At 43.9% G+C, this 22360-nt stretch overlaps 1 protein-coding gene across 1 annotated transcript in view; it reads left to right on the forward strand.

Moving 5' to 3' along the window:
- The window catches only part of LOC136856045 (MBT domain-containing protein 1-like), a 74421-nt gene that overhangs the window by 7912 nt on the left and 44149 nt on the right, over positions 1–22360 (forward strand). Inside the window, 6 exon segments of the mRNA XM_067133608.1 lie at positions 13476–13648; positions 14116–14304; positions 14412–14505; positions 14819–15000; positions 15140–15385; positions 20699–20816. Of these exon segments, the coding sequence (XP_066989709.1) occupies positions 13476–13648; positions 14116–14304; positions 14412–14505; positions 14819–15000; positions 15140–15385; positions 20699–20816 (1002 nt within the window).

Consider the following 22360-nt stretch of genomic DNA (forward strand, 5'->3'; position numbering starts at 1 on the left):
AACAAGAACGCAGTTATATTCGGGAGCAATTCTTGCCTGTTGGATCGTCTGTGGTGGTCAGAAGAAGTGCATCTGACACCGGGAAGGTCTATTGACTCACTTCTTCCCGACGTTCGTCTGTATACAGATGCCTCAGATCAAGGTTGGGGAACAATCTTGGAGGAAACTCAGGCCTCTGGGGTGGGTTCAGGAATGAGAGGAGTCAATAAATCTTTGGGAAATCAAGGCTGTAAAGGAAGCCCTCAGCTGTTTTTCAGTCCTAGTGCACAACAGAGTAGTGGCTATGTTTAGTGACAGCGTAATTGCCGTGTTGTATCTGAAGAACTCCGGGGGGGGGGGAGGAACAAGCTCAACAGAACTCAATACTATAGCACAGAGTCTCCTGAGAGGGTGTAAAGCTTGAAAAGTGTCTCTTCTTCCCCAATTTATATCGGGGAGTCTCAATGTACTGGCTGTTTCGCTAAGTTGCTCCCGTTAGGTATTGGGGGGGAGAGGGGACTTTGGCTCTGGAAGTAATATGTCAGGTTCTCCGGAAGTGGCCAGCAAGTGTGGACTTATTCACAGCGTGATTAAACCATCGTCTTCCGGTTTATTTCTCACCAATGGTGGTCCCCATGTCTATAGGCACCGATGTGACATTACAAATTGGAATCACATGCAGATGTATGCCTTTCCTCCATCCGGTCTCATTCATCAGGTAATAAGAAAGCGCGGAGAGTGTCAAGACTTCTATGACTCTTAATAGCTCCCTGCTCTCCATAACACGCTTGGTTTCCGGAACTCCTAGAGCTTTCGGAAGTTCCGATGTCCCTACCCATACGAAACTAATTCTCAGACGACCGCATTCTCACCATTATTATCCAAACCCTTGCCTGCTCTACCTAGTTACAGGCCAACTGTAGAGAGAGCCGCTAGACAGTCTGAACTCCCTAAAGCTGTGTCTAGACAGCTTTCTTTTAGCTTGAGAAAGTCAACTCATAAACCTTACCAGGTTCAGCTGGACAAGGTATAGAAGTTAGTGTCGTAAGGAAGGTCATTCCATCTCTAGACCTTCCATAGCCAAAATAGCTGATTTTCTTTTATTCCTTCGGAAAGTCAAGGGTCTTTCATATTCGGCTATTGCTGACTACCGCTCAACGATTAGCGGTACAATTAGTTTCCAACCTTCCTGAAATCTCTAGTAGTAAGATAATCGATGATTTATTAGGTTCTTTTAACATTGAACATTCTGTCTTGCCGACTTGGGCCCCTCCGTGGGACTTGTCAGAAGTACTTCAATATTTTTCTTGCATTCCCCTGCCTTTGAACCCATTGAAGCTATAACGTTAAGACACTGACTAAGAAGTTGCTTTTTCTTACGGCTTTAGCTTCAGCTAGAGGGTTGGGCGAGCTTCAGGCAGTTTCTAGGTTGGGTTCCTATGCGAGAAATGATACGTATTTGTCTGTCTTCCGGAATTTGTGGCAAAGAAAGAGTCGGAAGTTAAAACTCTGCCTCATTCGTTTAAAGTGCTTTATCTGCAAGTGTTCGTTACTGGCGACCCAGCGGACCTGTCTTTATGTCCGGTGCAAGCATTAAAGTCCATTTATCAAAGGTTGAAAAACTCCGTCCGCTTCCGCATACACTTCTTGTCTCTCCACGGAATCCTTCCCGTCCACTGTCAAAGAATGCGATTAGTTACTTTCGGAGGAAGGTGATTTCACAGGCTTCTCAGGGTTGTTCTTCATCGTTGTCAGTTCTGTATTTCCCGGACCACACAGTATTCGGAGTATGTCCACTTCATCTTCCTTTCTAAGGAATTATTCAGTGCCTTCTATTCTGGAGGCAGCTACTTGAAAGTCCATCTCAGTGTTTACTTCCTTTACTTAAGAGATGTTCGATTCACCTTGTAGCGTGTAGCGGTGAAGTCTACTATCTAGGATGTGTTCATTTAGCTGAGGTGGTATTGTGGAGAGTGAGGGTTATTCTCTTAAGTTAACCAGATAGAGGAATTCCTTTTAGTCTTTAGAATTCTTAGGTAACAGTGATAGTATAATCACATGAACTTAGGGTTAGTGCATTCTAAGTATCTTAGCCTTTGATAGTTACCCTACAAGAGTCCGAGGGGGTGCTCTAGTAGGCTAGTTTCCCTACAAGAGTCCGAGGGGGTGCTCTAGTAGGCTAGGCTAATTCGTCGGCACAGAGATACTTCTTTGCTCGTCGATCGTCGGGCCTTATCCGGAGGATCAGTGGCTCGGCACACTGCTTCATTCCCCTCCATACATGAGAGGCTCTGAATAGCCACATGGGAGGTTCATTGTACTCCTCCATACATGAGAGGTTCTGAAGAACCACATGGGAGGTTGACGGACCGAGACAGTACGGACCTGACGGGTGATCAAAGTACTCTCCAGTATGTCTCGTCACCAAAAGGTATCGATTGATAAGGTGAGTGTATAACTAAATAGGTATCTTATGCAGACCAGATCGGTGAGCTGCCATCTCTGCAGTTGTAAAAAGGGGATGTGCTGCAAACTTAGATGGTTCTCCTGGAGGGCCAGTGGCTCTGCACTCTGCCTCATTCTTTTCCATACATGAGGTTCTGAAGAGCCACATGGGAGGTCGACGGACCAAGAGTACTGACCTGACTGTCGATCAAAGTACTCTCCAACATGACTCTTCACTGAAAATATTGATTGATATATGGTGAGTGTATGACTAAATGGATATTTTATGCAGAGCAGATTGGTGAGCTACCATCTCTGGGGTTGTCAAAAGGCGCACAATAGAATTGATCCCTCCCCCTCTAAATGTTAATCGGGCAAACTCAGGTGTTCAGGGAGTGTATTGCAATATGAAGTTTTCATAATAAAACTAATATGGTAATACTTACCTGAACACCTGAATGTTTCCCACCCTCCTTTCCCCACATCAGTTTTGACCTTGAATAAAGCAATTTACAAAAGTGGGAGTGTTGGCTCACACCTGTGTCAGCGTTGCCAACCGTTTGTTATGGTAGCTGAAGTGGCAAGATTTTACCTGCAGCGTTGGTAATGCTGGCTGTTAAAATTCCCAGTTGTGGACTGGTAATTGAGAGTTGTTCAGGCTAGTGGGATTAAGGGTGAATGCAGGTGTTCAGGTAATTATTACAATATTGGTTTTACAGTATTAGGAAAACCTCATTTTGCTCTGGTGGGTATAGGACTAGACTTACTAAATCTTGTTATGATTCCCTTACCAAGTGCATTAAGTGTAGGGGGCAAGATTGTAATACTGTAAGGACAACACTTGCATTGAATATCAGGATTGGGACGATAAAAAATGGAAAGTTTTGCTGTCCCATCTGGACAAATTAGATCAAGGACAGGAAAAGGAAGGTGGCTGCTAGAGCCAAGAATAGGGCTAGCGTGGAACCTGTTTTTGTGACAAACTGTAGAGGATAGTGCTATTTCCTCTCCTTTTAATTCCTATTGCTTCCCCTATCCTTAGCCTTCTTACCTGTGTTTCATGTAATCCTGCTCCAGGTTCCTGTGCTGCCAGTCTCGAATCTGGGTTTGACCAAGTTTTGAGTGTTTGGCCAACACATTGTTGGAGTTGGGGTCCTCCTGTAAGACCTTTGTTGGAAAGTGCAGTGCGAAAAGTGTTAGTGCCGTGCAGAGTGAGTATGTTGAGGAGGTGGCTGCCTGTCCCACCGGTGCTCCTAGACGAAGGTTCCTGTCCCGCTCCCCAGCACTGGGGAGAAGACATACCGGAGGTATGAGGGAGGCCAGTGGGGGTTTGCCCACAGGTAGTTGCCCCCTCCGTCGTGCCTGTTGCACATTCCCAGGCTGCAACAGAGTGTCGCTGGAAAGGTGTCTCTATCAGTGCACATTGGACTCAGAAGATCCCAGTCCTGGAAAGGAGCATCAAGGGCGCTACCTTGTTGCTTCCCGCCCTCTCAAGAAGCATACCGCCGGTGCCGACAGCTCCCCTCTGCCTACCGAGAGACCCAAGGAGGCCAGTCTTAGCCCTGAGCCTTCTTGCAGTTTTGCTGTTCCACCTTCTACTTCTTCAGCACGTCCCCTGCTGTCTGGTTGGGACAGTCCAGAGTCGATGTCGTATTTTGATTGCCCCTATATGGCTCCCAAGCGCCAGAAAGATTCGCACAAGAACCCATCTTCTTCAACTATGCTTCGTCTCGCTCCCAAGCTCCCGTCTTCTGGACGTTCGACGCTTGCTTCCATGCGCCACCCTCACACTTCTGACCACTCAGCACCAGCTCCTGGTCACCAGGCACCATTGCACTCTGGCTCATCACCAACCTCCCCGCCTCGTAAGTTGTGCTCACCGGCCCAGGAAGACTCTTCGCTTTCTCCTATTCAGCGTCAGTTGAATGAAGTAATGAGTTTTTTGAAGAAAACTGTGACAGTCTTTAAGCCTAAAGACATGACATTATCTCTTGTTTCCTCAGATGAGGAGGAAGCAGGACAAGATTACTCCTCCTCCTGCCTATGCCACCATGCTTATATACTTCTTTGATAATTTTCTGCACTTTTTCGCTCCTGCTGCCCCAGTTTCTCCTGCTTCAGCTTCCCTCATGAAACTCCAGGTGGACCACACCCTCCCGAATTTGGTTCTTTCCTCTTCTTCAAAGAAGGCGCTCCGAGAAGTGGAAGTCTGGCTAGCCTCTAAGAGGAACCGCTTTTACGCCACTGGGGAAGTTCCGTCTCTAGGAGTTTCTGCCTCTTCCCAGGGCGACTTCTTCCGGCATAGTCGACACAACTTGTAGATCTGCTTTTTCCTCGGCCAAGACCGTGTTCCCTTCGCCTAAGCTCAACCACTTGACCAGGAATATTTTTTAAGTTTTAGAAATTTACAGCTTTCTCGACTGGACCATTGGTGCGTTAGCCAGGAAGATTGAGGATTGTGGCAGAAGATATTGCAGCGGATTGGTTGGGCGTTTTGTCGTGCCCTGATAAGTGTGTGAGAGATAGCCCCACTGAACTTCCTTCCCTCTTTTTGTTGTGCATTCTTGAGAAGAGAGAATTGTGTGCTCTTTCACTGCTAAAGGGGTTACCACTACCAAGAAGTTGGCACTCATGTTCTCTCCTCTGGACAAAGCTCACCTTTTTATATAAGTAACTTACCAAGTAATTACATAGCTATTGGTTCCCTAACCTATGGCACTTAGAAATTCAAAATTCGCGCGGTAGCGCTTTTATCGTTAGTGTGTAGGTGACAATGTCCTGCCACCATCCGGGACTCGAGGAAACAAACCAGTGGATAACTCAGTTCATTTTCTGCCGGCTTCCAGTTAACATCGGAAGTTTTCACATAGCTGCTGCTTCACCTTTCGGCTTTGTTTTGCATGAATTTGGCGAAGTACTCAGAATTTGTTGCTTTGTGGCTTGCTGCCATTGTTTGAATTGTTGTTCGAGTTAACTTTAGTTCATTTAGTTAACGATGTTGGATTCCAGTTCATCTAGTATTCGCTTTTGTTCTGAGGGTTGTAGAACTAGGCTAACTAAGCTTTCATACGATTCTCATACAAAATGCACTAAATGTAGGGGGCAAGAATGTAGTAAGGATAACACTTGCGTAGAGTCTCAGGATTGGGAGGATAGGAAATGGAAAACATTGAAATCTCATGTAGAGAAATTAGAAAGGGATAAGAAGAGGAAAGCAGCCATAAGGGAAGGCTAATGCAGAATCCATGACTTTGGTAGATGTAGGGGATGACAGAACTATCACTCCTCCAGTTCCTCCTCCTTCCCCTGTCCTAACTACTCCTACTTTACCATCTGCTCCTGTTTCAGGTTTCCAAGATTCCGCTCTTAGTGCCATTGCCAGCCTCGAATCTAGGTTTGATCAGAAATTTACTGTATTATCTAGTACCATTATGGAAATGGGGTCAGCTATTAAATCTCTAATGGAAAAAAATGTAAGTGTTGACAGTGCAGTGAGAAGTGATAGTTCTGTGAATTTTGAGGAGGTGACTGTCCATCCCACCAGTGCTCCTGGACGAAGGTCACTGTCCCGCTCCCGCGCACCAGGGAGAAGACATACCGGAGGTCCAAGGGAGGCTGGCGGGGTTTGCCCACGGGCAGTTGCCCCCTCTGTCGAGCCTGTCGTATGCTCCCAGGCTTCGACTGAACGCCATTGGAAAGGCATTCCTGTGCATCGACTTTTAAGACATAACGCTACTCTTCTTCTTCGTGCCCACTCAAGAGACATGCGAATATTAGCGATTCTTCTCCCCTGGCTGTCAAGAGGTAGAGAGAGACTAGCCCTCAACCTTCCTGCAGCTTTCAAGTCCAGCCTGATTCTCCTGCTCATCTTTGTTATTTCTTTGAAGACAGTCCTGAGCACTATAAGCGTTCTAAGAGCCCATCTTCTTCTGAGCACCAAGCGCCCACCGACTCGCGCCAGACTTCCACTGGTGAGTGCCCGGCGCCCGCCAACTCACACCAGAATTCTGCCAATGAGCGCCTGGTGCCCGCCAATATTCGCCAGAATTCTGCCAATGAGAGCCTGGCACCTGCCGTCTCATGCCAGACTTCAGCTCTAAAGTGCCCAGCGCCAACTCCTGAACTTCCAATGCCCACAGCCGAATTCCCAGCTTCTTCTTCTGGAACCAATGCACCCTTGTCGGCTATTCCGCCTTCATCGGTCCAGGAAGATTCTTTAGCCCCACTTAAGCGCCAATTGACCGAGCTTGCGGGTCTTTTGAAGAAATCTGCGTCTGTTCCAGAGTTGATGGATAAATCATTGTCTCCTATCTCTTCGGAGGAAGAAGAGATTGTTCAGGATACGGTTCCCTCTTCTTTCTACTCGTCTCCCCTGCGTTTCCTCTTGGAGAATTACCCGGACTTCTTCATGCCTGCTTCACCTACTTCTCCAGCTTCTACCTATCTCATGAAAAAGCATCCGTCGGAAGGTACCAGACTACCCAAGCTTGTTCTTTCCTCCTCCTCGAAGAAAGCTCTCAAAGAAGTTCATGCCTGGCTGGCCGCTAAGAGAGAACAGGGCAAAGCAACTTTCGCCTCTCCGCCCAGCAAATTGTTGAAGATGAGATACTCTTACTATGCCACCAGAGAAGCTCTTTCCTTGGGAGTTCCTGCCTCCTCCCAAGGGGACTTCTCTGGTCTGGTGGATTCATCCCATAGAAAGGCTTTATTGTCGGCCAAGGTAATGTTTTCCTCAGCCGAACTAGACCACCTTATCAAGAATATTTTTAAGGTATTTGAGATATTCAGTTTCCTAGATTGGCTAGGAGTTATTTCATGCTCAGACAGAGCAATTAGAGATGGCTCTTTAGAACTCACCTCCCTTTTTTCTATGGGAGTCCTTAAGAAGAGGGAGCTCTGGTGTTCATTCGCCTCGAAAGGAGTCTCGCTGACGCAGAAGTCAGCTCTACTCTTCGCTGCCTTAGACAAGTCTCACCTCTTTCCTCAAAATATAGTGAAGGATATTCTTTTAGAGTTACAGAGCAAGTCCGCCTCTGACTTGTTGACTCAGTCCACTAGACGTCTTAAGGAGCCTGTGCCTTCCTCATCTAGATCATTCTCCCCTCTTCAGTCGCAACCCTTTCATGGAGGGAGAGCTATGACCCAGCCTCGACCTAGATCAAACTTCCGACATCCTACAAAGTCCATTAAGAGGTCTTCTTTCAAATCCAACCCCAAGAAGTGAGAAGTTAGTCCTCTGCACCCAGGTAGGAGCCAGACTTCTACTTTTCTGGAAGGAATGAGAGAACAGAGGAGCAGACCCTTGGGTGATCAAGGTTCTCAAGGAGGGCTACTCCATTCCTTTCGTAAAGACTCCTCCCTTAACTACTCTCCTATCACCTTGACAGCGTACTCAAAAGGTTCCACGAAGTTTTTGGCCCTCTTTCAAGAAGTCGAACTCCTTTCCAAAGGAGTAGTGGAAGAAGTCCTAGAGCCCCACTCAGAAGGTTTCTACAATCGCCTTTTTGTGGTCCCAAAGGTCTCGTGGGCGCTGGAGGCCCGTTATGGATGTAAACACTTTGAATGTGTTCGTGCTGAAGATGAAGTTTCACTCAGAGACTGTTCGCTCTGTCATGTCCTCAGTACAACAGGGGGACTGGATGGTCACCCTGGATATGCAGGATGCGTATTTTCACGTCCCTGTTCATCCAGACTCACAGAAATTTCTACGCTTCGTTTTTCAGGACAGGATACCACAGTTCCGGGCCCTATGCTTCGGTTTATCGACGACTCCTCAAGTTTTCACCCGAATCCTTGCTCCTCTGGGGAATTGGCTTCACCTTCTGGGAATCAACATCAACTTATATCTAGACGATTGGCTTCTCCACTCGTCATCAAAGGAAAAGTGCACGGAGGACTTGAGAAGAACTCTTCGCCTGACACAGGAGTTAGGCATCCTCGTAAACAAAAAGAAATCCCTTCTGATTCCATCTCAGGAGATTCCCTATTTAGGGATGATACTGAACTCTCAGACTTTTTGGGCTTTTCTGTCGCCCAAAAGAGTCGAGAACTGCCTTCAAGACTGTCAGTCAGTTCCTTGCTCTTCCTTCCTGCACGGCAGTGCAGTGGATGAGTTTTCTGGGGACCCTTGCTTCAGTAGAGCAATTTGTAAATCTATGCAAACTGCACATGAGACCACTTAAGTTTTTTCTCAAAGCAAATTATTGGTGCAGAAAAACCCAACCAGACTCTTTCATCTTCCCGATTACGTTGGAAATCAAAGAGGATCTCCAGTGGTGGTCGTGCGGAAAAAGACTTTGGGAAGGGTAGTCTCTTCTCCCAGTGCACCCTGACCTTCAATTTTATTCAGATGCCTCCGACCTAGGCTGGGGCGCCCTTTTGGAAGGTCAGGAAGTCTCCAGAACATGGACTACAGAACAACAGAATGCTCACATCAACATAAAGGAACTGAGAGCAATTCACCTGGGCCTTCAATACTTCTTGGATCTGGTCCGCGGCAAGAACATTGTAGTACACGCGGACAACACCACAGCTCTTGCATATATTCGCAAACAGGGGGGCACTCATTCCTTCTCCCTGTACGAGACGGCGAAGGATCTCCTTCAGTGGGCGGAAGAGAACCAAGTCTCTCTTGTCACCCAGTTCATTCAAGGGAGGACGAGCCTGATCGCGGACTAATTAAGCCGCCTCAAACAGGTCCTTCCAACTGAATGGACCTTAAATCCAGTAGTCTGCAACAACCTTTGGAAACTGTGGGGTAAACCCACGGTGGATCTTTTCGCGACGTCGAGAAACCGCCATCTGCCCCTCTTTCGCTCTCTGGTCCCAGATCCTCAAGCATGGAGCACGGACGCCATGCTTTTGGATTGGACAAACTTACATGTGTACGCCTTCCCTCCTTTCGGAATGATCAGGGAAGTAATCAACAAGCTGTCAATGCATCAGAACACCTCCATGACCCTTGTAGCCCCATTTTGACTGAACAAGGCCCCCACCTTGTCCACTTATGAGCTCTCAGGTTCACACTTTGACATGTCTGTGTACTTCACTTCCTTTGCTTGCCCACGTTTGGATGATCTGGGGAGGTCAGTTGCTTAAGACAACCCATCTCTCCATGTCTCCAAGGAGTTCCTTAGAGAGAGACATTTGCAACCCATTTGCTGTATGCACTTGGCCTAAGGGTTAAGCTCATTCGAGCGATGGTGTATGTTTTTACCCTACTTTGGAAGGCCATAGGTGGAAACCTGTGCTTCCATCCCACTTGGCTCATGCATGATCTCTGGAGTTTGCATACTTTGTAATCTCCCCACCTCTAATGTGTGGTTTGTTGCGTGGACTTGTAGGTGAAGGTGGTTGTGTGCAGGCTTGTTCTCTGTCAATGGTGTTGGTGGCTTCTAAGTCTAGGAGCAGAGTCCGAGTCAGTCAGAACTCTGTTCTGATATTGACTACTAGGTCCCACACATCTTTTCTGGGAAGAGGATTGTCTAGTTCAGTGCAAGACAGAGAATCGGCAGTGAAACAGAGAGTTGGTGCAACACCTTCTTTGCTTGTATGTGCAGCTCATATCCCAGGTTCTGATGCGGCCTGAGGTTCCCTCTCCTCTGGAACCCTTGCAGGTAGAGGTGGCACAGCACTTTCAGGTAGTAATTTTGCTCATCCATGAGTGGAGTGACTTCAGCTTTTCAACCTGCTGACATTTTTCTTGTCAGTGGAGCTGACCTTTAAGAATGCTCTGGAGGTTCAACCCTTGGGCAAATTGTATTAGAGGAGGTGGACATCCTGATCTGTAGGTTGGGAAGTTCCCTGTCCTGTGGCAGATTAAGCATACTCCCCTCACCTCTCTCATGCAAAGGAGGTACTATGTGCTAGAGGATGCAGAGGCTACTCCTATGCATTTGGACTCATCGGCCTGTTGGATGAGGAACAACCTTCCTCTAAAGAGACTCCAGTAGGAGGGTCTTTCATTCTCTGCTTCAGAGAACACCTAGGAATCCATCTCCATGGCTCCTCTCCAGACTGTCTTGTGGCTTGACCTATTATTAGAGGGTAGGACTTCACTGTGACAGGTACAGGCAGCCCCTGGTTAACAGCGATCCGGTTTTATGGCGCTTGTAAAGCTTCTTTCTCTGAAAGACTGGAAGTCTTGCTCCAGTGCAGGTGTACTTGTAGAGAGATCCTTCCCATTCTGAACTGGCAAGAGGGGGTTCTTGGGCCATGACGACTTGATTGTCAGAGAAGGCCTTAGGAGGAATATCCAGGGTTTGTTGGTCAGTTTGCCCTATGGAGCAAGCCTTTATCCCGGTAATTTTTTTTTTTTTTTTTTTTTCAGAGGAGAAATATGGCCTTCAAGGACCTGTAACCCTTCCTGTCTGGGCAGATCTTTGGGAGCTACAGGTCACTAATCCTGGGTCCCCTTCCATTGCTTGGAGGCTTTAGTGAAAGACTTTAGAGGCAAAGTGATATTGATGGCCACATGGTCTTCCATATTTGATATGGGGAATTTGTCTTCTGTAATATCCCACCTTAAGACTTTTTAAGGTTCCTCTTTCCCCAAGGCCTCTCATACTGACTCTCCAAGGCATTCATTCCCTGTGATATTAGCAGACAGTTCTAAGGGAGATTGTCATGCTTCCCTTTTCACTTGGATAAAGGTGTGATATTTGTCTGCATAGTACTTGCTGGAGAAGGTAAAGGAAGGGGGAATTTGCCTCTCTTGTGGATAGCACTGCCTCTCATAAGATTCGTTTCCAGCGGGACTGAAAGAATTGTGCGACTATAGGAATGGAGATGTGGGTCACTGACATCCTGTGGCACTGGTACAGTTTTCCCATTCTGGAAATAGCCTCTTCTCATCCAGCAACAACTTTTACAGTTGCCTCCTCATTGTCCTAAAGGCATTAGGGTTTGTCAGAGACCTGTCATGGATCTCAGCCCCTTAAACATGTTCCTTTTGTTGACACAATTAAGGTGGAAGTGGAAAGGGGAATTTTCAGGACTCCCTGGACCTTTGGGATGTGCACCTCCTTGTCTTGACCCACTTTGCCTAGCAGGAGTATCTTGGATTTGTTTGTGAAGGGAAGACACACCTGTTGTGTTTCATGTGTTTCTGTCTGTGCTGTCCTTGAAGTCTTAATCAAACTATGGTCCAAGTAGTAGTTTGGGCTCAAGCTTGGATCTGTCTGCATCTGTTCCTTGACTGGTTTATCGTGTCTCCTTTTTGGAGAGGAGTTATGGCAGCATATATCCTTGCTCTTCCAGCTGTGCCACTCCTTGATTCTTCAAATCAATTGGAAGAAGTCAGATATGATGTCCATCACACTGGCCACTTATTTTTCAGGTTCGTTGACACAAGGAAGGAGTTCGTGCCTGCTTGCAACAAAAGGAGTGGAGCACTAATGGTGGTTATTGAACAATTCTTTATAAGTCCCTTGGCCACCAAGCAAGACCTAGGAGATCTTACCGTATTTGACGGCATATAAGACGCACTTTTTTAATAAAAAAATGGCCTAAAAAATCCCCATGCGTCCTATGTACATAATGTAGGCTCAAAATTTAAGAATTTTGGCCGAAATTATACATGAAACGTCATGTAGATGTTGTAGCCTAGCCTAACATTCGGTGTTATCCTAATAACCTATTAAAAACCAAAGTTTATTATAATTATTTATCATTATCACACTTACCATCACCGCAATTACTACTGCTAGTATTATAATCAATATCTACGTTGTTATTATCGATATTTTCATTAAAATGTGTTAATATCATTATCGCCGCGTCTACAGCGCATCGCCGCATTCCACATTTACAGACTTCCAGTACGTGTGCTGCTACCTATTGGTGATTATCTCGAGAGCTTTACGAATAACAAGGCTTCGTTCAGTTGGTAGTTGGCAATTCCTGCTAACATTCTCTTCACGCATAACAACATGGCTTCGATCAATTGGTGGTTGACAATTCATGCTACTTTTATAATATATAATGGATATATATTACCGTAGGTAACATCTTTATTAATGTTTTTGTTGGTTCTGCCGGTAAGAAACGTTTACAAATGAATGTGTTGCAATCTATTGGTAAACCTATGAGGTAGCTTTCAGCAGCAGACGAAACATTCGATCGTAGTAAATGGCTGATTGTATAATACATATTTTGATAAATATAAATATGGTAAATAACTTCTTTATTAATGTTTTTGTTGATTCTAAATCATATGAGCATAGGCTAGGAAACCTTATTTTTTTTCCCTCAATGTCCTGCTGAAATTGGGGTGCGTCCTATGCAGACATGCGTCTTATAAGCCATCAAATACAGTAATTGGTAGCTTAATGTCATTAGGAAAGCTGGTTCAGGATCTGATCCCTTTAGCCTTGGCTTTCCAAATGGTGGTAAGCTCTAACTGTGCTTGAAGATTGCCAGTTTTTTAGAAGGAAGATTTAAGAGACCTTTAGCAAGATATGACATGAACAGAGTGCATAGGTGCCTCCCTCCCATTCCTCCTGCTCTGGATGTCTTAATGCTTAGGAATGCTTTGGTGCATGGGTTGGATGCTCATCTCCTTGACTTCCAGGCAGAGGAACTTGGTCCCCAGAGGAGAAACATTACACAAACTTCCTGGAGCTAAAGGCTACTTTCTCAGGCTTCCAAGAATTTGCAAAATTTTTAGAGAGAAGAGAAGTTTCTCATTGTCTTATCCACAGCTGCAGCATATTATTATTGTGGTGTCTGTACTTGTAGCCAGCTGGTGACTTTCAGTTATTGTTATGTTAAGTAAAATTATTGCATAAAATTTTTATGTAAGTAGTCTGTTTCCACTCTCTTCAATCTTCTGCTCTTTTTGCCTGATTATGTATCTGGTGCAAGTCACCCATCTCTGGTTGTAAGAGTCCTCCTACTGACTATTATCCTACTTTACCAAAGCCACTAATTGACTTCTCTAACTCGCTGCTTCTGTCCTCAGACTAACATGACAGTAGTTTCACTTTTATATTCAGTATTTGTTTTGTGTCTTTATCAGTAAAGGAAGTAAAACTTCCCATTCTTTCCAACAGACCTGGGGATGCTCTGGTATGGGGTGACGGGGGTATCCTTCAATCCGGCTGATCCAGCAGAAGTTATGCTGAATACTGGCACAGCAGCCCCTCTTCTTTCAGATCATCCACGTCCTCTCGTACCTACGCCAGTGTCGTATAGTGAGTCAACGGCTACTCAACACACACCAATGGTAAGGCTGTTTAGTTCAAGCATAATGACCTTATCAGTATTGAATATGAGTTTATAATAGTTAGATTTTCTTGTGAATTTTCACTTTCAGTTTTTGTTGGAGGTCTTCCTGAATTCCTCATTACTGTATTGTGTGGATGCCTTGGAAGGCAGTTTCAAAGAAAATGTTAATAAATTGGATGTGTTGAAAATTTTGAATTACACAGTTTTGAAGCGTTATCGCTTATTCTATTATTTATTTTATACATAATTCTTATGGAGCAGCAAATCTCCACAAAATCGAGTAAATTAGCCATTTGGTAAAAAAATGAAAAATTTTGCCAGAAGACAATGCAGGTTTTATAAATTCATGGCCTCAGTATGCTTTCACGTCTCAGTTTTACAGTTACAGTAATCAGTTTGCATGTTCTTATTGTTTAGGTTAAGATGTTATCTTTTCATTTATCTCTAATGTGTATTAACTTCCAGCTGTATGACCCAAATACGGGTGATTACGTTTCTCAGCCGGAGTATATGTACGAATCTTATGATGGGTACGATGAAGATTCGTCGGGTAGTCAGGTCATCCAGCAACAGGGTACTCCTACGACTGATACCACAGTCATGCAGGCGGCTGATGAATCACCACCGGCCCTGCCAAAATCCAAGAAACCTAAGGTAACACGATTACATATTTCTTTTTTGAATTTGGACAGTGAGGTCACACATTCAATTGGTAGTGCATAGCTTGTTGTCTTGCAAATAAATCTATGATTTTGTACCAGGTACATCACCACCCAGCGCTGAAGTTGAAGACGCCCATTGCCTATCAGAAGGACACTGACCTTGATGCAATTCCAATCATGCGTGAAGGAATGGGTAAGTTGTATACAAACATTGACTTTTGAAAGTGTTTTTAACATTTTAATAAGTAGGTGCATATGTTTTTATTTTTGAGTAATTATGTATTGCATTCATACACTATTAAGCACTTTCCTTTTTATATTGTTTGACATATGAATTGTTAGCTTTGCAAGGTATTGCTTTGGAAATTCTCTGATAGTATGAATCTTCTAAGTTTGTTTTTATGAAGAAAACTTATTCATGATTCAGTCATTGGATAGAGTTGTCAGTGTCCCATTTTAAAAATTTTTTGAAGTTTTCGTCAACCAGTATTTATTTGATTTTGCAGCTGTTTGTGAAAAATGTGGTGCCATAGGAGTTAAACACGCTTTTTATGGCAAGGAGCGCAAGTTCTGCAGCCTTGCTTGTGCCCGTGGACCCCTCCCACCCTCTCAGCATGTGGTGGAAAGTCACGGAGTGAAAGACGAAACGAGTGAAGAACCTGAACAGAAAGTTATTCCAGTGCAAAAGGTGAATTTCTGTCGTTGCTTCCGAGTTACAGAGCAATTCTTGAAGTCGGCTTAGAAATTAGAATGGGATTTTTTGCTGTTGGTAAATGTTTACATGTAATTGCTGGGTGCATGATGTAATGTTCTGTTTGTTGTTACAGGTCGTCAGTAAACCTGCTGCCACACCTGTAATTGAAAAGCCTGCCTCACCTTTAATTCCATCTCCTTCCAAGCCCAATCAGGCCATGCCACAACCACAGCCTGCTGTTCCACAAGAGGAGATGGTGTCTCCTACATATCTGCCCCCAGCAGAATCCACTGTCGACTTGGAGGGGAGCTTTCAGTGGTCTGATTCTTACTTGAAGGATCCCAACTTTCTGGCTGTACCTGTCAGCTGCTTTAAACATGTAAGTATTTAAACTTTGGTGAGTTGAGGTATGCAAATGCTACAGTGTTCATAAAAAAAAAACTGAATATATATATGTGTGTGTGTTTAGCCAGGATCTTTTGGACCATATTCATTTTTGACTGGTTTGTGTTATAATTCTATGTTTACCTGCTCTTCGCACTATTAAGGTTTAGAATACGTACTGGAAGTGATGTGAGCACAAGACAGGAATCCATATGTGTAGCCAAGTATATTTTATCTGGCTTTCACAGGGCTTGGGATTCTTAATTTTTATATAAGTAACTTAGCAAGTAACTACATAGCTTTTAGTGTCACTTAACTGGGCCATTTCTAAACTTGAAATTTGCAATAACACTATTGTTTTAGTGTAGGTAACTAACCCCTCCCACTACTTGAGAAGAATAGGCACAACAGTGCTGAAGAGCCCAGTTTGTTTCTGCCGGTCACCAACTGTACACGGTTGGTTAAGCAGCTGTGATTTGAATCTCGCTGGATGGTTGTATCTTTCGCCTTTGGTGAAGTACAGTATTCATTCGTGTTGGCAGCATGCTATTTATTAGCTTAGCTAGTTTATTATTCAGACTTGTGACTTGTTATGTCAGTTTCTCGAGCTTGTAGTATTAGGTATTGCAGCAAAGGCTGTAATAGGCTGTAATACTAGGCTTATTTCTGCTTAGTATGACTTGCTCACTTTGCGTTGCCATTGTAGAGGGCAAATTTGCTCGTTTGAACTTAAACGTGATGAATGCAAAGACTGGGATCAGGGAAAATGGGAAGTTTTGGAAGCACATCTAGATAGACTCCAAATAGACAAACAGAGAAAGGCAGCTGAGGCTAAAGGTTTAGCTAGTCAGGTTTCTTCTCCGAAATCATTTATTGCTTCTCAGCCTGTGCCTTCTACACCTTTACCTGTGTTCTCCTCGATCACCAGCCCTCCAACTTTTCCTCAAACTCTGTTACCTGGCTCCTGTTCTTTTGAACCCAATGTCATCGCCAGCCTAGAAGCTAGACTTGACCAAACTAGAAGTTTGGTACGCTTGTTAGCCCAAATCGGGTCTTCGGTTAAGGCCCTTATGGATCAGGTAAGCGTAATTAGTGTTGGTGCAAGTGGAGGAGGTGACTACTCATCCCACCGAGGCTCCTAGACAAAGGTCAGTGTTAGACTTCCTCAAACCTGGGAGGAAGCAGATCATAAGTCCAAGGGAGGTCTGTGGTGCTTGTCCACGGGTAGTTGCCCCCTCAACCAAGCCTGTTGATCGAACCCAGGACTCGGTGGATTGCCATTGGAAAGGCGTTCATACGGATGTTCATGCTCTGTTGTCCAGTGATTCAGACACCAGTGCAGTCAGGGGGTGTAAATGTTTTTCAAAAGTGTCAGTTTCATTGAAAAGGCATGCTCCTTCCGCTGAGCGAGCTTCCTCACTCCTACGTAAGATTCCCAGGGAACAAGAACACAGTCCTCTTCCCTCCTGCAGTTTTTGGGTTAGTCCCAAGCAAGTTGTGCATAACACTTTGATGATGGAGAGCCAGGCTTTGACGTGGCATTCCTCATCCAAGTTGTCTGAGTGCCCGGTGTCCGAACACACAGTGTCAAAGTGTTCTGTGTCTGAATCGTAACTTCCAGTCCTGATTGGCTTGTGCATGACACTTCGATGATGGTGAGCTGGTCTTTGTTGCAGTATTCCTCATCCAAGTTGTCCAAGCATCCAGCGGCGAGCGCCTGATTTCCGAATGTGTAGTGTATGACTGTTCTGTGTCCGAGCGCACTGTTCAAACGCCCAATGTCAGAGCGTATGGTGTCGGATCGCCAGTGTCCAAGTGATTGGGTTACGAGCTCTCAGTGCCCAAGCGCCCAACTGCTGACCAGTGCCCAGTGTCTGTATGCCCAGTTTCCGAGCGCCATATGCCAGAATTCTCGCCTTCAGTATGCTTGGTGCCAGAAGCCAAACGTTTGGTGCCAGTGACGGCTGCTACGTAGGATCAGGCAGACTTAGCTCCTTCTCCCATTACTTCCAGTGAGGAAGCTGATGAAGAAGCCATTGATCAAGAACATCCTACATCAGCATATTCGGTGCTCTTGAGGTACATCCTCTTCTTCTCTCCGACTTTCTTCTCTCCAGGAGCCCCGTCATCACCTGATTCGGCCTTCATAATGAGGCAGCCAGTAGAGGCCTCCAGACTACCAAGATGATCATCTTCTAAAAACTATGTGGCACAGATCGCTGATTTTTTAATATTTCTGAGGTCCTCTCGAGGCTTGGCCACCTCTACAATCAGAGGTTATAGATCTATGCCAAACTCTGTGTTTAGACATAGAGGTCTCGATTTGTATGCTAATTGAGACATGAGCGATCTAATCAAGTCCCTAGACACTTCCAAGCAAGTCTACGTCAGTCGCCCGGAATCTAGATGTCATCTTCAAATGGCTCTCTGGCCCTGTATTTGAGCCCCTTCATGCCTTATCCCTGAGAAATTAAACCAGAAAGACTCTCTTTTTAGTTGCGTTAGCTACGGCAGAGAGGATCACCGAATTACACACCTTCAGTGAGTGAGTGAGTTTTGCGCAAGGAGATGCAGTCTGCTCATTCACACTTGAATTCCTGGCAAAAAATGAAACCCCGTCCAACCCTTGGCCATGTTTGTTTGCCATCAAAAGTTTGTTAGATATCCTTGGGCCAGCAGACCAGGAGGGAACTCTTTGCCTGGTTAGAGCTCTTCAGTACTACTGTACTTGGGTAGGACCAAAGGGATTAGAGGTCCCTTGGAAAATCTATGGTGTTCTGTAAAAACCCATCATGACCGTTATCTAAGAACACCTTGGCTTTCTTTTTAAAGATTGTTATTTCTGAGTCACACTTGAAGATTCAAGAGGACGATCTCTCTCTTTTTAAAGTAAAAGCTCATGGGATTAGAACAGTTGCCCTTTGTTGGCTTTTAAGAACTTGTCACTCTCCGTGATTCTCCAATCAACTTACTGGCAGTCAGAATCAGTGTGTCGGTCGTGGGTGGCATGGTATTGGGGGAAGAAGGATAAGGATAGGGGTTTACCTTCTAATCCTGTATCTCCTCGCCTTGTCAGAGGATGCTGAGTTTTGGGCTGCTTGGTGGTGGTGTGTACCAGGACTACCCACGGGTCGTCGGTTTTTAATGGTTGGGTGATGGTTTTAATATTGTGTGATTATGGATTTCTGGTTGTATTCATTGTATTGCGCCCAGGGCAAGGGCATTTTTGTAAGGCCTTGTCAGTCTTTGGAGTACTCCTCAACTGCAAGGTTCTCGCACTGGAGTAGAGACGACCTGGCTTTACTGCCACGTCACTACAGGTTGAGCTGAGCGCCAACCAGAGGCATTATCTTCCTGCTGCAGCTCTCTCACCAGGTAAGGTTACGACAAACATAACATCAGTGTTAGCTACCTTTCTATTTAAAATTCATCTCCTTTAATGAGAGTTTTTGGTTGGAAAGTGTCTATGCTCCCCGCCTCCTGTTTATGTGGGATTCAGCTATGTAGTTACTTGGTAAGTTACGTATATAAAAATTACATTTTTCTGATAAAATAAAGTTTTATATTTACCTACCAAGTATTTACATGATCAAAGCCCTCCCACCTCCCCTCTCATGAACATGGGCACAAACGAATTGGGCTCTTCCCTGGTAGTGGGCGGGGTCTAGTTACCTACACTAAAACAATAGCGCATTACTGCAAATTTGAAATTTAGAACTGCCATGGTTAAGTGAAACTAATAATTATGTAGTTACTTGGTAAGTATATATAAAACTTTATTTTATAAAAATGTCTTTTTTTTATGATTTTTTGGCAAACTCAAACACCATTAGTGTATGGCAAGAGACTTTATCATTCTTTGGTCCCTCCTTTCTCAGAATTTGTTTGCAAGGATCTAGATGAGATGCTTTCATTCTCAGTGTGAGTCTTGCAGCACTGTTTTTGAGACCCCTACTTTGTAGGCTGGAGTATCGAGGTTGCAACTTTTTGGTTTACAAATAACAAGGGTATGTGCTGGGCAGTACCAGACTACTTTTATCCTTGTTGTACTCAGGGATGTAACGTACAAGTCTTTGGACCATTGTCATGAGGATCTGTAGTTACTGCCTAGCTAAATTACAGTCTTCAAGCTGCTCTTTGGTCAAAAAGCATCCTGAACCCATCAGAGTATGATTGACCCAGATATTAGCTGTCCTTATGCCTGTGCTACTCCATCATAGGGCAGCACTTGTTTCTCCAAATTTTTCTTTGACTAAAAGTTCAGATAGATCTCACTGACTCAGGTCCCTATCAATCATGCATCCTTATGCCAAATTATACTATCTTTCCACTTCAGGAGTGAATCTCCTACTTGAAAGGTAGTTTTTTGGAACAAATACCAAATTTTTCTAGTAATCTAAAAATTTTCTTAGGTATGCAATTCAGAGCCTTTTATCTTATTGAAAACCCACATAGTCCCTCGTGCTAGAGGAAACAAGTGCTTGGTGAGTGGCCTTGTTACCACATTCCATGGGCCATTTCCAGCATGCTCTGAGGACTTCTGTGTAAAAGGCTGTGTTTTGCGTATCTATGAAGAATACAAATCACTTGAAAAAATTTTTTTTTATTTTATAAGAGAAAGGCCCACTTCATGAAGGATACAGGAAATTTTGTAGTCTCAAGTGCATTCTGAGGCTACAATAAATTTTGAGTAATACTGATTTTTGCCCAAGCTAAAGATCTGTTATTTCCAGCTTAACCTTGTAGATAACTGGGAAGCGGGTTTCCACTCAGTTTGCAACATAAAATAAAAGGAATTTTGGTTGTACATGCAGTGAGGCTTGTTACTTTCTTTAATGATTTATGACATTCATGTTCTGACATCATGGTGACAGAGACAGCTCCAAGCAAAATTGCAAAGTAAATAAAGTCCAACATAAAAAAATATGTTTCTTGTTGTTGCAAAAATTGGAATGCAGTACCTAATTTTCATTTCAGATCACTGTATTGTCTCGTTTTAATATGTTGTCCCTGTTGTATTTCTGTTAGTTACCGTACAGTATATTAGTTTTAGATATATTGCTGCTAGATGTTCTACCATCTGCGCTTATTGTTTTGGGACAAACGAAGTGATCTGTTTTTTACTTGATAGTCTGTTTACTTAGTCTGATTCAAGCCACCTTTTTTCTTAAGTAATTTGAATATATCTTAACATTGTTGCCATTTTATATTGTTATTACCTTGTTTTCTTTCTTCCTGCTGTATCGTAAAAGCTCACCATTGTTGGAAGTATACTGTATTTTATTTTACACTTAATCTTGTATTTCAGGCACCCATGTCCGAGTGCTGGGAACAGATGAGTCCAGGGATGAAGGTTGAGGTTGCTTGTGGGGAAGAAGCAGTCACGAAAGACGCATTTTGGGTAGCTACGGTTATATCGATTGCAGGTATGTATTATAAGTGGATTGATGGTGGTATTGCTTGAGCATTGACTTACTTTAGTACAATATGGTACCACCCCAGGCTGGAAATGAATGGAGGTTTGTAAAAGCACAAGGAAGACATGAATATTGAAATCTCAGAGATAGCCTTGGAGTTGACGATGCTGAGGATGGTGTAGTTTCGCATTTTCTCCACTCTAAGAGCACTGATAAGCTGTGAGAGGAGTTTCATAAGGTTTTATTTATTTTTTATTGAAAATAAAGCTGTTTCTACAGCAAAATGGAAAATCTGAACTTCAAACTTGGAGGATGATAGATTGTAAAAACTAAAAAATTAATGGGATTGTTTAGTTTTAACCATTTATTAACCCATCCTCTTGGGTGATTCAAGCGTCTATTGTTTGCCATTCAGTTTTTTCTCTTAATGGCTCTTGACACACACAAAGCTGACTTCCACAGTTTGGGTTTCTGTTGACAAAATTGAAGGCCTTAGACACAGCGACTCCCACATAAAATGCTCGTTTAATCATTTTCAAGAGTTTTGTCCAAATAAGGAATAGGGCAACATTACTAGGAGTCCTGACTGTAATTGATCTTCCAGTTTAATTAACTGATCCAAAGAATGTGGTTGAGGCGTAGAAAAGCCTAAGGAAAAAGCTGAACTGCTTCATTGAGCTTTTGAAGCTAAGCAGTCAGCTGAGGATGTCTCTCTCCCGATACTTGTCATCTTGAACATATTCTTACAAAATTTGCATTTCGCTGTAGGGATGTTAAGAAAATTCTCGATAATAATCTTGATAGATGGAGTGGAGAAGATCCTGATGGTGTCTTCCCTTTGTTTTTTCAAAAATGTTTCTAGTGTGTTGTCTCCCAAGATTAGTAAATTCTTTAGATTTTTATATTGACGTAGCATCTTTCTGGATGAGCGCAAGCTTAGCAGTACAATTCCTATTCCAAAGAATGGCACATCTGCAGACGGCAGAAACTACAGGCCAATTTCTCCCTGCTCTGCAAAGTTGCAGAAAAACTTTTTAAGCCACTGTATAAGTATGTGGACTCTACAGGATTGTTTGCTGATAGTCAGTATGCATATATGAAGCACTTAGGTACCTGCGATCCTCTTTTAGATTTGGCATACCTTTTGCGGTAGAATCTTGATAGGGGTTTTGAGTGTACAGTAATTGAAATAGATATTATTGCTGCTTTCGATTTAATAAATCACAAGGCATGCGTTTATAAACTTCAGTATCTTGGAGTGAGTGGATATGTTTTAGGTTTACTTAAAGATTCCTGACAGGTAGGCAGCAGTGAGTTGCTGTTGATGGGATCTTTAGTGAACCAAGATCTATTGTGTCTGGAGTTCCACAGGGTACTGTTCTTGGTCTGGTGTTATTTTTAGTGTGTACAAGTGATATGGTTGTTGGCCTGGAAAACAAGATTGTTCAGTATGCCAATGATGCAACACTTGTGTGTGTAGCAAAGTCTCCACCCATGAGAAATGAAGCTGCCTTAGTCTCAATCGGGACATGGAGTGGTTTAGTGAATGGTCT

Source organism: Macrobrachium rosenbergii, chromosome 34, assembly GCF_040412425.1.
Source record: "Macrobrachium rosenbergii isolate ZJJX-2024 chromosome 34, ASM4041242v1, whole genome shotgun sequence".
NCBI lineage: Eukaryota > Metazoa > Arthropoda > Malacostraca > Decapoda > Palaemonidae > Macrobrachium > Macrobrachium rosenbergii.